The sequence below is a fragment of the Siniperca chuatsi genome, linkage group LG14, assembly GCF_020085105.1.
Source record: "Siniperca chuatsi isolate FFG_IHB_CAS linkage group LG14, ASM2008510v1, whole genome shotgun sequence".
In the NCBI taxonomy this organism is placed as follows: domain Eukaryota; kingdom Metazoa; phylum Chordata; class Actinopteri; order Centrarchiformes; family Sinipercidae; genus Siniperca; species Siniperca chuatsi.
Genome location: NC_058055.1, coordinates 23,790,469 through 23,805,203, shown reverse-complemented (window position 1 = coordinate 23,805,203; position 14,735 = coordinate 23,790,469). Strand labels below are relative to the sequence as shown.

At 39.7% G+C, this 14,735-nt stretch overlaps 1 protein-coding gene across 5 annotated transcripts in view; it reads right to left on the bottom strand.

Moving 5' to 3' along the window:
* The window catches only part of capn5b (calpain 5b), a 59,358-nt gene that overhangs the window by 10,587 nt on the left and 34,036 nt on the right, over positions 1-14,735 (bottom strand). For 2 of the 5 annotated variants that reach the window (XM_044221399.1, XM_044221398.1), the window contains exons 5-14: positions 14,139-14,347; positions 13,252-13,444; positions 10,064-10,257; positions 7,844-7,921; positions 6,543-6,738; positions 6,327-6,449; positions 6,014-6,210; positions 4,914-5,035; positions 4,733-4,783; positions 1,870-2,006 (exon numbers count right to left, since the gene is read on the bottom strand). In XM_044221399.1, the coding sequence (XP_044077334.1) occupies positions 1,870-2,006; positions 4,733-4,783; positions 4,914-5,035; positions 6,014-6,210; positions 6,327-6,449; positions 6,543-6,738; positions 7,844-7,921; positions 10,064-10,257; positions 13,252-13,444; positions 14,139-14,347 (1,500 nt within the window). Of the gene's footprint in view, positions 1-737; positions 1,541-1,869; positions 2,007-4,732; positions 4,784-4,913; positions 5,036-6,013; positions 6,211-6,326; positions 6,450-6,542; positions 6,739-7,843; positions 7,922-10,063; positions 10,258-13,251; positions 13,445-14,138; positions 14,348-14,485; positions 14,558-14,735 lie in introns of those variants that run through there. The other 3 variants (XM_044221402.1, XM_044221401.1, XM_044221400.1) reach the window with 3 other exon arrangements.

Sequence of the window (14,735 nt, the reverse complement as noted above, 5' to 3'; positions counted from 1 at the left end):
TTACAGCCTCACGTTGGCTCACATTAATCAGTTCGGCACAGGGAGGTTAACAGATTTTACATTTTGGAAAAAAAAAAAATCAGTCAAGAGTTTGGGTATCGGTATCAGTATCGGGTAGAAAAAGTAAGATCAGTGCTTCCCTATTACAGGCCCAGCTTCTCTACAGAGCAGATGCACATTTCTGCCTCCTCTCACCGAGTGACAAATGATGCAATTTCACAGGTCTGATTAGGTAAATGCAACATCATATTACCAACAATAATTCCCTAACAAGTACACTGGCTTACACATATTGCCTGATTTTGAGCCTGTAATTGATTGGTTGTGGCTGTTCAGCAAATTTCCTAAGCAGCCGCACTCTCATGTGATAATAGTCACACACAGAGATGATGAAGGAAAAATTGGATGGAAAACTCCAGGTGAGAAATATGGTGTTAGGGTTCAGTGCTTAAAAGGTTTACAGCTGAGTGTTGCAATATCCTGGGACAAAGACAGCCTATAGTTATATAAGGCACTTCAACCGCAGGAACTTTCCCCCCTGGTAGGAACTCAGGAACTTAACCTGCATTTTGACTGGAGGAACTAAGGATTAAATTTAGTTCCTGCACGATAGTTCCAGGGGTAAAAAAAAAGTCCTTTAGGGATGGAGTTTGCAGGGCTGAACATTTCTGATTGGTCAAACACAGACGCCGCAGCATCTACAACTTGTGCACCATTTCATTCACAAAATAAGGAAGTACTTGGAAGTATTTTTAATATTAATAAGCATTAAAAACAAAGTTGGAGGCTTTCCGACTGGATTAAAACAGAGCGAGATAAAGAGAAAGAATGAGCTGAGAGCATGAACGAACGAGAACAATTTACTGATTGTTTCATCGAGGTTGTAAAGCAGAAATAAATAACCATCAAACACTCAGCAGATTGTCTGCTTTGGAGAGAGGCATTCTGGAGTTTTCCGGGGTTTCCACTTCTGCATGTCTCCTTTTCGTTCATTCATTACATCCAACTCAAATATCAGAGTCAAGCAACAGTAAATACAAAACAACAACAGCAGGATGACGTGTGTTGTTGTTTCTTTGTGTATCAAAGCTGCATTACAAATGCTTTTGTCATTCTTTTTTAATCCATCGTGGGTCTAATTTGTCTTCACAGTTCTTCAAAAGTGGTGGAAACTCAAACAGGAATGCACAAAAGGGACTTTTCGTTCCTAGTTTAGTTCAGGAGTTAAATTCCTCTGGTTGCATCGTTCAATTAGCTGTTGGGTCAGACAGGGCTATTAGACACCTCCCTCGCCTTCCTCTCTGATGCCAGCCCCCGTAGCCTCACTGAAGCACAATAAACATGAAAGAAAACATAAACCGTAACTCTGAACAATGTAGAGAGTGTCACTTTTTGAGCAAAACATTCTGTAAAGTCCACACACCACACCGCCAGCAGGAAGCAGGACAGACCCAGGGGAATCCAGAAGGAAGCTCTGACTGTGTCTTGCATCAGGAACTCCCTCAACAGTAGTTTACAGCACCTTGAGAGAGTGTGTATCCTAGTATACAGATGATCAATATGAGTGTTTGTTTACTGTTCACTGTTGCCATTATCAAACACACCCCAAACTCTTGAGGAGTAGGAGGGTTAAAGGGTCGGTTCACCCAAGAAGTGAAGTGAAGTTGGATATTCCATGGCTAAAATCTTTTACAGTTTATTTTCGTAACAGTGTTTTAACCTTTTGCAACATCTGTTGGTTTGGCAACAGCAGATCAATAAAACACTGTCTGGTCCTACATTTTGGTCGTAGCCATCATGAACTTGTGGTTCAGCCAGTTCTCAGTGTAAAGTCCCACAGTGGGATGGCTGCAGAGAGTGACAGCTCACCTCGATGTGGATGCCCTCCTTGGGTTTCTTGCGGTAAAACAGGCCTTTGATGTCAAAGTTTGGGCACCGTGTGTCCTTATAAACTGGTGAACGAACCCTCTCTCCTTCACAGGTGATGATCACGTAGGGATCTACAGCTGAAGGAAGAAAAAAGTCTTTAAACCAGTAGATTGTGTTGATAACAGACACTGTGATTACTATGCACCTGGTTTGTTTACACATGTCTAGATCAGATTATATCCTTTGATTGGGTGAAGAGTTTATTTCCAAAACATTGCACTGTATGATTATTTTCATTATCAATTAATCTCCAGGTCGTAATTTCAAAAACGTTCCTGCACGCCATAAAGTCTTAGGGACATAGGATAAAAAAATCCTGACTTGAAAAGAACACCAAGGAATCCCACACATTGTCAATCACTTGAACTTACTTTATTAACACGATGTTTCGATCCTCAGACCTTCATCAGGCAAAATTCATACAGATAAAAAACTGAGGACAGAAACGTTGTGTTAATAAAGTGAATTCAAGTGATGGACTGTGTGCAGAATTCTTTGGTTTTCTTTATTATCAATTAATCTGCATAAATACTTTCTCGATAAGTTGATTCATGTTTGATCTATAAAATGTCAGAAATCAGTGAAAAATGCCTGTCACAATTTCCCACAGGCCAAGGTTAAGTCCTCATATTGCTTGTTTTGTCTGTCTAAAACCCAAAGATATTCAATTTGCTATCATATAAAACAAAACATTATCAAAACAGTTTCTGATTAATTTTCTTAATTTTTAATTCATCGACTAATTGTTTGAGAACCAACCGAAGTTCATCAATTAGTGTCTAAGAAAATCGGAAGCTCCAGTCTGCTAATGACATCAATTAGTCAGAATTCATAAAGATTATAACTTGTTTGAAGTTTGTGCTGTTGATCATAATGTAGAGTAGGTATACAGTTTGTAACAATTGCTACAAAATTTTTGCACATCAGAAAGTCTTATAGACGTTGTGTCCGATCAAACAGTCAAACTAGTGATGTGACGGTCGCGAACGAGTCGGCTCTATGAGCCGGCTACTGTCTGAGAGCCGCAATTCCCATCACTAACTCAAACCTATGATTCAATTCAATTAAATTTTATTCATATAGCACCAATTCATAACAAAAGTTATCTCATTGCACTCTCCCTATAGAGCAGGTCTAGACAGTATTTTTTATAATATTAATTATGAAAGAACCAAAAAATCCTGCACACTGTCCATCATTGTCTTCTCGCGTTAACAATGTTTCAGTCCATACATTTGTAAACGTTCTATTTTCGTTTATAACCAGAGGTGCTCAGTACAGGGTTTTGTTAATTATAAGAAGAGCTCATTGACCTTCATTTGCATGGATGCCACAGAGGTGCTGCTGGCACCCTCTGATTGGTGTTTTTTGCCCCGAGCTGTGTTTATGTATATTTGTTACTGGTGCTGTTTGAATACATTAATTTCACCTGATGGAAGTCTGAGGGCTGAAATGTTGTTAATAAAGGGAGTACAGAGTGCAGGAGTTTTTGTTTTTTTCAATCACATATTGAAACCAATCTCTTCACCTGTACTACAATTCATCAATTTTGTGTTGAAGTCACATCCTGCTCACCAGTGGTGGAAATTAACTACATACATTTACTCAAGTATTGTACTTGTACACAATTTTGAAGTACTTTAATTGAGTATGTCCATTTTGTGCTACTTTATATTTCTACTCCACTACATTTCAGAGCATGTGATAAGCTTATAAAATGCAACGCACTGTTAAAGACTAAACCAGTGGTTCCTCACATTTTTGGCTTGTCCTCACACAAAAACAGTCTCTGATTGGTGTCCCTTGTTATATTTCAGATGTCTATGAGTTGTTAGCAGTTTCACCAAAGAGACATTTCACCTCTAAACTTCTCAGATAGTTTCACTTAAATAAATGCCTGAGGCCCAAAGAGGTAAAATTATCAACAACAATTCACAAAAAACGGAAACATTAGAGAAAAGTCCAAAACATTTAAACGGATTTGTGAAGCAGAACTTTGTCTTTTCTTCTTTCCTCTCCCATTAATCATCTCACGACCCCTCAGATTTATCTGGTGACCCTTCGGAGGGACCCGACCCCTAGGTTGGGAACCACTGGACTAAACTAGCTAACTGTATATAAAGTAGTTAAAACTAGCTCCACCTCAATCAGGGAAATGCTGCTTACACATTTATGCATCAGTATTAACAATCTAACAATGTCATATATGATAGTATATTACTCTCAGGGGACATTTTGTAGACATGTAGAACGAATACTTTTACTTTTGATACTTTAAGTACATTTTGCTGATAACACCTTTAAATAAATAAACCAGTAGGATTTTGAATGAAGGACGTTTACTTGTAATGGAGTTTTTTTTCATTTTTGTATTTGTACTTTTACTTAAGTAAAGGATCAGACTATTTCTTCCACCACTGCTGCTGCTCTCTCAGCAAAGGAATCTCAATATTAAAGCCACTATGTGGAGGATATGAAAACGTCTGACTTTGGCGCCATCCGGTGGACACTGTGCCAGTCACCACGAGGATCCGACAGGGGGATACAGAATGAAAAGGCTGAAAGCACTGCACTACTAATAATTTATTAGTAGTAGTGCAGATTATAGTATCTTTGAAATCAATAATGATTTCAAAGATACTATAATCGCATAAAAAAATCTACACATAATGGCTTTAAAGGTGAGTGAGTTGTAAAAGCTACAGGTTATAGGTTTCTGCACACAATGTAAAAGCTTTAAGGGGGTAAGGACAGGCTAGAACTAAATAAGTAACTATAGTTTCAGCAGATGGTGCTGTGGTACCTCGTGCTTTGCTCGGACGTCTTTTCTTATTGGGATTGAGGCAGTGAAGCTCTGTGGGTTTTTACAGGAGTTTGCAGTGCTTTATAATACAGGAACATGATCATCAACATGCAAATACAAAGCACACAACTCAAAGTCAAACAAAGATACAACTCTTATCCACTGCGTGTAGTGGTCCTACCTCCATTGGAGTCCTGTCCCTGCAGACCCTCAGCATTCAGTACATGGACCTGAGTGACCAGCTGAGGGTAGCCACACATCCCCGTCCAACATGTCTGAGGAGGCTCATCCAGAGTCAGCTCCCTGGGAAAGAAAGAGTGTACGTGATTGTTATTAAAGCCAACTGGACTGAACATCTGTTTTACATTAGTACTTCTGACCACTGTTACTTATACAAGAGAAGCAAATTAGTATGCAGTAACACAAACTTAACATAATTCCTTGTCCTGAGAGCTTAAATGAGAGCAAAACTTCAATCCCTGCAAAACACTCTTCTGGGAAATGGAGTCAAAGAGCAAGAGTAGCTGTGCGTGCAGCTAGCAAATAATGGGAGTTGTGCAATGGCTACACATTTAAAAGGACAGGTTCACCATTTTTCAAGGTGATTCCACTTGTCACAAGTTCTTGTAGTTTTATTGGCTTTGTAGTAAATGCTGTGAAAATTTGCCAGTTCATGAGAAACAAGCACTTAGCACTCTGCACAAATATATTGTATTGACATAAGTAAATCCTTTCTATGAACATGTTAGCATTGTGACTTGCTGAAATGCAACCTACAAGTCTATCTATTGGACTTGGTGCATTTTATAGTACTAAATTGGTTGTAAAACATTAAATGGTACACTCGGAAAGATAGCTAGCTACCAAGTTTGCTAAAATAACACTTGTAGCATGATGAGTCTGAGTAGACTGTGGCGAGCCAGCTTTAATAACTGACCAGTACGCACTGGTTATTCTGTTCTTATCCAGACAATCAATAATATAGAAATAAAAGCAAGCCTCCAGTACGTCATTTTTTCACACCACTCAACACAACGCAGAGCCCGGGAGTTGCTTACCTTGAGTTACATACAGAGTGTGCACACTGCAGGTAGACCTACAGTATGTGATCTTGACATGTACTTATTTTGGAGAACCACTCTAAGGTTCAACGTAACCTGGCTAAATAACCCAGTCTCTTAGGTTATGAGCTGAGAAGATTTGATTTACGTAAAGCTTTAGATGTAGATCTGCTATTCAGAATGTTATACTATGTGTTCAGTGGTAAGATATCAGATTTACTTGCAGTCTGAAGGCACATCAGTGAAGACACGGAGCAGGAAGTCGCCCTGCTGCCCAGGGTCAAAGGTTGTGGGAATGATGACGTAACGGCCCTCCTTCAGCTCCTTCCTGAGGAAGACGCAGCGCGAGTTGATGTAGATGGAGCCCGCTACTTTCTGCTGGGCTGAGTGCATACGGTACTTCCGATTTAGCTCCACCTGCAGGTTGAGAAGACATTATAGTAGAAATTTGTCCACCTGAGGTATTCATTAATGTATTAACTGTTCAAGTTTTGTGGAGGCTTCTTGGTATTTGTGCGTGTGTGCATTTCTACCCGGTGAATATCAAAGCCTATGGCGAGGTTTTCCCCTTTGCCCTCTTTGGGTGTGGTTCTCTTTTCTTTTTGCTGTAAGCAGATCAGCACCTCGTCCTCCACCTTCTTCACATCAAACACGTACTGGGAAAAGAGAGGGAGAAACCATATCACAATTCAACACTGGACACACATATCTTTATAACACACATGTACACAAACACTACCTCGACTAACCTGAGGGTTCTGCAGGAAGGTGGCCTTGTGATTGATGCAGCCTCCGGACCGGTTGCGAAGGGGGTCATGGCGGTGTACCCAGGAGCCCCTCATCACCTCCTCCTCCCAGGTTTTGTGGATGCTCAGGTAGGAGGTGTTGATGAGGCGGCACAGGATCAGGTCAGTGAAGTACTGGCAGAAGTCATCAAACGTCATCCTGCAGAAGGGCAGGAAAAGGAGAGGAGAGACCGGAGAGAGTGGATACCAACTAGAGGGAAAAGCTTGAAAGAAGAAGTCTTTGAACAAGTACAAAAATAGAGAAAATGAGATCAGGAACAAAGAAAAGGGTTACATGTTAAAGGGAGACTAGGATTTCCGGTGCTGACATGGAATAAGATGAAATGTTGACTGATATGGGCTTTTGAAAAACAGTAGCATAACTTATTTGATAAAGTCAATATCATCATTTGACCATTTTAATGCCAAAAATCCCCCAAAATCTACACTGTAGATACAGTGCTACCCCGAGGACTTTATTTATGTTATGTTAGTGTGGAAAAGCCTCTTAAAGGGAATAGTTAGAAATTTTTGGAAATATGCTTATTCACTTTCTTGCTGTTACATGAGAAGATCGATACCACTGACTCTCACGACCAGTGTCCGAAATTAACTCACCGGCCAATGGGATTGGCAGATGAAAAAATCCACTGGCCAAGCATATTTTTTACAGGCCAAAATAATAAATAGATTTTTTGTGTCACATATACATTCGTTTCAGTACATTTCATTGCGATAATAAGGTATCATGTTGAATACAAACTTAAAGAAGAGGCCAGAGCAAATTTGAAGCAACATTATTTTACAGTTAATCAATTCAAGCCAGAATGCAACTCAAGAAGTGTTGATTTCAAAATTCCACAAAAGTATTTGCTATTAAATGTACTTAAGGCTCAAACATAAAAGTAATGGGTCAAACACAGGACTTTCACACAGAAGACCGGGGTTATTTCCCATGTGAAACCAATAGTCAACGTTGATTGTTTTAAGGAAGTAGTTATTTTAACCCAAATCATGATCTTTTCCTAAACCTAACCATGTAGTTTTGGGGCCTAAACCTAACCAAACTGCAACTGTCACCTGAAATGTTTCAAAGCAAGCTTTATTTTGAAAGTCTAACCAGACCACAGTATTAAATCAGTCAACAAACATGTTATCATTCAAATGTAACTTTCATACGTTTTTACAATGCCGGCACCATCTTAATAAATGGGTCTAAGATAAGGGAACAAAAGCAAAATTGTTAGTACATTTATGGTTCTCACCAGAACTCGCCGTCGTCCTGCACGGTGACACCAAGCTTCTCTCTCTCACTCTTGCTCACCTTGTTCCACTCCTCCGAACTGCAGTGAGCAAAGTCATGAGAGCAAACACACACATAAGACAGAAGAACAGCGTCAATCTGACAAGCTACAAGAAAAAAAGTTATGGGGGAGATTTAATTTGCAGACGGGGTTACTGGGGAATTCTAAGTATGATACAGTGTATTGATATATTTTTTAAAAATAGTCTTAAAACACTGTACATTTTCAATCCTATAGTAATGCCTCATTATTTACCGGAACTGCAGAGAGAACCAGGCCTTTATTTGAAACAGGCTTACTTTAGAGGCAAACCTTTATTTCCCGTTTAATAAGTATGTTTTTTGATCTGCACCCGTTTTCATTTGCTGTTGATGCAAACTCAACACTTCCTCCATGTTTACCTGCTTGTCTTAATAAATTCAGAGTCATGTAGATTTTTTTCACAGCACTAATTCCATCAGTACAACAACAGAGTAATGTCATAGTCACCACTCTGCTGGTGGAGTTTCTATTTAACAGAAAGAAAAAATGCTGTATTCAGTACTTTCCAAACACTGTTAAACACTTCCTGAATACCCCCTGTCCTGGTAGGCTTTTAATGTGAAATATATACAGCGAGTGTTGAGTTTCATTATTCTGCAACCAACAGTTGGTTTCAGTTGAACATTGTGTTGCTAGTAGCAACCACTACTGGCACAGTTCCATATCAGAACTAGGAAGAGACAGCTAACTAGATTTCGAAAGTAGGTAGGTAGACAGGCAGGTAGGCCAGCCAATCATTTTATGGGCTTATTACAGGCCTGCGACAGCCACAGATTGTGGATTTGTTTTCTCCCCCCCAAGAGCATTTGATTTATTGATTGCTGTCGGGATGTAAAAAGAACGTCAACAAATATATCAAAAAATGCTTCTGAAATGCATTACCTACCCTAGCTTTAAGTGACATTGTTATGTCCACCATTTTATCAGATCTGTGACCAAACAAATATTGACAGGTATCTTTTATCTTGTTGGAGCAATATCTGTAGGTACTCTTTTTATTACAGCTATTTTGTGACTGTTGTGATTCAACTCTGTATGTGTATTTGTTAGTGTGAATCATACCTAAACATCAAGGTGTAAACATCAAGGTCTGTTCTGTATTCACTGCTCAGGGGAAACAGGCATTTACTGGATGCATTAGCTCTGTGTTTATGTCTCACTGTTTATGATTCACTGACAAACGTCCACATCTCAACAGTCTGTCTAAAGACTCCATTTACAGAAACAGGTTTTATCAAACCATGAATAAATTATTCAGTGAGAGCCAGTGAATGATTGAGAAAGAAGGAGAGATGCCTCACATCTCTAATAACATATTTCTCTCTTTTGGCCTTATCAATAATTCAGACTCCATTATGATCCAGCTTTACCACCTCGCTGTTTCTTTCACAGAGTCTGGTAGCTAACAATTCAAAGACAGAGAGATGTTACAGTACCTATTCCCCTAAGAAGTGTAGGGTAGCAGAAATGGAGGAGTAAGTAAAACTGGAATGAAACACCTGTGTTCTTGGGAGAAATAAGAGCTTTGTCCATCTGATTGAATGGCCACTTGTGCAAACCAGACATTTTGACATTTTCACCTAGATGTTTGAATTGAAGGGTCAGGCTAATTTTGGTCTGACTGTTTTGGGAGGATTCCAGGAAAATTATATCTAACTGAAGTGCACTGTTTGATATTGTTCTCTAAAAACAAGCAACACTCCAACAGGGCTGAACTCAATCATTTATCTTTGCTCTGTGGCCCATTATCTTGATTGCATCACTATTTTTCATTGTCTACATGTCTATGTTGTGGGCATTATATATGATCTGGTTTTTGTTCAGTCGTTTGTTGTTTACTCATTCATCACACGCAGTCTCTTAGAAATTTTGAGAGTCCAAGGGAACCAGTGTGCTTTGTCATTTTAAAAATTAAATTAGTGAAATTGGTTAAATTGGTACAGATCACAACAAGGTCACGTATGAAAGGACAAATACATTGTTTGTGTTGCTCTGGAAATGTTCCACATCTGACTCACCTACATCACTGTGCAAAACTGGGACAGATGAAGACGGCTCAATGAGCCTCAATGAGACAAGATATGATTTGATGAGCTGCAGTAGTCCATCCACGCCTGTAGGTGGCAGTGTTGTGGTTACCTGTCGCTCCAGGGGCCGCTCCACTCCTTCTCTCCCCAGGGGTTCCTCATGCGGATCATTTGCAGCTTCTCTGATTTGAAGAAGGCCAGCAGTCCGTGACCTAGCCGCACTTTCCGTACGTCTGTCACAGCGTAGGCATGGCCTTTGACCAGGCCACAGTCCAGCCGTGCCTCCATGTCCTCTATCGTGGTGGCCTGCAAAACAGCAAAACAGGGAGGTTTAGTGGTTGAAAACAGATGCTTTTGTGGATTGCGAGAAATATGTAAAAGAGGGAGGCTGATACAATCAAACAACAAAAAAAAAATTACAAACAGGTAGGTGTCTGGTAAAAGGCACACAGGGACGCTGCTGCAGCTCAGCTTTTGTGTTTGCCTGGGAACCAAAAATAGAGAATTTTGTGCCTTTATTACAGACAGTAGAGAGATGACAGGAAACCATGGAGAGAGAGATGCAACAAAGGTCCCCAGCCGGACTTGAACTGCAGACGTTGCGGTTCATTCGCTGCATCTTAACTCCTACGCCATGGGGGTGCACCATGATTGCTTGTATTGTAGGTGTTGCATGAAACTTTAATGAATAATTCTGTTTTATTACAATGTGGGTCTTATTTTTGTAGTTTTAGCAATTACTTCTATCAATTATGATAACATTGTATTCACCAAAGTAATTGCTGAGATCTGGGTACTTTTTCCCCCCTCTTCAGTAGGATTTGTAAAATTTTAGCGTTGCTTAATGTTAATTACCAAATTTATCTTAAATCTTTTCGATAAGAGAGGCTACTGGAAAGATCTCTGCCTGGGAAACTACACACACAGGAAGATTTTCAGTGAGTGTATGTGATTGAGCAAATAACATGTGACACTTTCAAATTTGAGCAATGTGCCATTTGTGAATCAAGAGCTTTAGAAGGTAAGAGGAAAAGAGGAGAGAGTCATTAAGCAGCGTTATCAGAAAATTGGTTCTTTCATCCAATAATTATGTGTTCAGTGCAACTGGATTTTTTGAGACACATTACACTGCAAATTTCATACATTATTATCTTTGCAACAGCTGAGGATTTAATTAATATGACACACAGACAGTCGAACAGACAGAAAGGACAAATAGATGTACAACTTATTGGAGTTCTAAAACACTGGTTTGTCCAAATAGGAGCTGTGAGAAGGAATACTGATCCCCAGAGTCCATTGCTCCTATAAGACCAGCTAATGGGAGTCATGGTGGCTCGACTATCTTTGTGTACAGCCCTGGAAGGTCCAAGGCTGGGGCTTATACGCTGATTATATTATGCCCCTTGATACCTTGCGTGAATTATGGGAGTGACATCCAGTTATTCCTTTCACTAAAGCAGTGTCTGCGAGAGTTAGCAGTATGCGTAAGTAAATTGATTTAAACTGCGGATTTTCTTTTCAGTTTTCATGCCAATCCAGCTGTGAGTCACGTAACTCACGTTCCTTTCTGGAACCAGGGGTGCCCGAAATAGTTCCTCCAACTTCGCAACTCTATTAGGGTGTGTTTGGGTCTACCAAATTTTGGACCAGATCTAATTATCTGTGGGTCTCTCTGGGTTTTTAAAATTAATTTATGCATGCCATGTTTGGGTAGGTTTTTCCATGGGTTGGTTTCCGGGTCAAGTCCAAATTTTACTTTTATTTGTTTATTCGGATCCCCATTAGCTGCTACCAAGGTAGCAACTGTTCTACCTGGGGTCCACTTCTACTGGACGCTAAGATCGCAGAGCCACCATGCCTTTCTCTCCTGTTAATTCCCACCTGTTTTTCCTTTAGTCTGTCCAAGAAAGATGAAATGGGAGTAACAGTAGAAGAGCCTTGGGTCTCCTAGAGGACAGATGTAGAATTCATGCCTCCCCAGAATAACAATTTATGAATGAGAAATTCAAGCTAAAGTAAAAAGAACAATGGATAAAGGTGGAAAATGCATTTTTGTATGGTATTGGTTATGTTTTCTGAGCTCTCATTACTCTTCACTTACGTAATAGGCCCTCCAGTGTAGAAATTCATGCATATAAAAGAGCCATGTCATTTAAAAATTGAACTGCACCTTATTCTGAATCACAACAAGGGATTGTAAATTAGTTTTTGCTGGAGCGGGACAGCAGGGAATAAGATTGGTATGAGACAGAAGATCAAGAGCCAAACAGTGACACTCAAGACAGCACACGTTTGTTTTCTTAGCAAGTAGACGTGAGTTCACAAAAAGCAGAGAGCAAAGTAACACTCTGCAGGAAAGTCCAGGATTTCTTTGCTTCGAATCCTAAAGCATTCATTAAGCTCTATTTGAAACACACTAACAATAACATAAAACTGAGAATTTAATGTAGTACTATAAAACAGTTTTCTAGACAAAGTGAACATCGTATATCTTTGTTGACAGAAATACAGTCCTTCATGCTGACAGCTCCCGGTTCTCTTGATTGATCAAAAACAATCAATATGGATAATTTCAGAGATAGTCTATGATTCAGATGCAGGAAATGTTTGAGGAAATGCAAAAGAGCTTTGTGTCTAGAGGGAACAAGTTGTAGCTCATACAAGCTAGAAGCAGAAGAAAGTCTAGGAAGCCAGAAGTTTTGTTCACATCTTGAAAAAGCTTGCTCAATCACAGACTCAAGCAAGGAACTGGATAAAACTTATATTTCCACAGAATACAGTCATGAAGCAGTTCAAATTAAACAAACGATCATATGAAACTGATACATTTATTAGGATCCTGCTTTAACACCCCATTTACACCTGGTATTAACATGCGGTCTGTATCGATAATCTGAATCGAGAGTCTAAGGCAATATAAATAAAATTGGCTTGACTTGTATCTGGATATCTCATTTGAGTAAGTGCAAAGCGCAGCGCTTTCGTCAATGTGTTTGTCCCATACGTGTGGCTGAGATGATGCAACAATAAATAAGTCCGGGAAAACACCTGGAAAAAAATCCTCCATCTGAACACTGCCCAAGTCTTACAGAACTACAGAACGTCTGCTTGCATTTAATAATGCGTGTGCAGTGCTCTGCTCAAGGTTTGTTTGTGCCACATCTTCATTTGTACTAATAGTGAATTAAACACATTTTTAAAGAAAAAGAAACCTAAAATGAATCTTAACCTAAGCAGTCAGGTATAATCAAAAAAGCATTTCTCAGGGAAGTTGAAGTCATGCAGCTTTTAGTTTACCCTGATGGAGCAGCTGATAAGACCGTCTCTGTTGTGGACTTTGAGAACTCTTTCAAACAGTTGGTTACGGGCCACCTCATCTGTTGCCATCTGACCCTCCAGCAGGTCCACGGGCTCTGAAACACCACCCGTGAAATCGACTAGTGCATCCGCCGTGTTTCCCCCATCCAAAGCCTCATAGCAGCCATAAACCCTGCAGGAAGAGAAGGAGAGTCAGATTACGTTTATTAGAGCTGCAACAACTAGTCGATTAATCGCTAGTTGATCATTAGAAAATTAATCGACAATAATTTAGATAATTGCTTTAGTCATTTTTCAAGAAAAATTGCGAAACATTTGATGGTTGCACTTTTTCCAATGTGAGGATTTTCTGCTTTTCTCAGTATTATATTATATTATATATATTATAGTAAACTGAATCTCTTTGCGTTTTGGACCGTTGGTCAGAGAAAACAAGACATTTGAAGACATCACGTTGGATTCCGGAAAATTGGATGGACATTTTTCATAATTTAATAATAATAATTTTATAATATTTTATAAACAAATTATTCATATATTATCAAGAAAATAATCTGCAGATTAATGGCTAATGAAAATATTCGTTAGTTGCAGCCCTAATGTTTATGCATGTCATCATCAAGTCATCTATTGTCTGAATGCTGAAAATGACGGTCTATTCACTGCATTATGACTTTGTATGTTGACTTTGTTTAAGCATAAGACCATTGGATTTAGAGGGGTTATGAATAGTGTTTTTCAAAGTTTCTATTTAGGAAGGCAGAATTTCAAAATAATTAAATCCAATACTGAGTTTTTAGGATTTTAGGGTGCCTGTGTTTCTTCTCCAAAACTGGATCTGTATATTTGTTAGCACTGGTACTAACTTGGCGTAGGCCTTCTCCACCAGGGCACTCCAGAACTCGTTGCTGTCGTTGGAGTGGCAGTAGACCAGCTGGTTGTCCACTGTCGGTAGCCGGTCGTCAATCACCACGTCCACCCAATCACCAAAGCGCCAGAAGCGGAAGTGGAAAATCCCGGCATACGAGTCTGGCTTCTCTGTATCCCACTCCTGCTCCTTCCAGTCGGGAATGACCTGGAGGAGGAGGGTGGCAGGGGAGGAAGAGGATGGAGGAAGAAGAGCAGAGGGCAGGTAAGCCAAACAAACAGACAGTGGTCCATGGAGCATAAATAATGTCAAGGTGGAGTGGGCTGCCAGAGTGAGAGAGCGTACCTTCATGTCTGCTGATGCATTTAGGATTAGGGGACAAATTTATCACCTTGGCTCTCTCAGTCATAAATCCAGCTGTAATAGGACATGGGTGAGAGGTAATAACTGTTTGACTGCAGTGTTTGTGTGTGTGTGTGTGTGGTTTTTTTCAGCTGCCTGCATTTGTTGTGGTCCAGTAAAGCCCCTATAACCCAGCCTCCATTTTGTGGACTGTAATTGTGGTAACACTTTATTTGGATAGTCTGCCTACAGA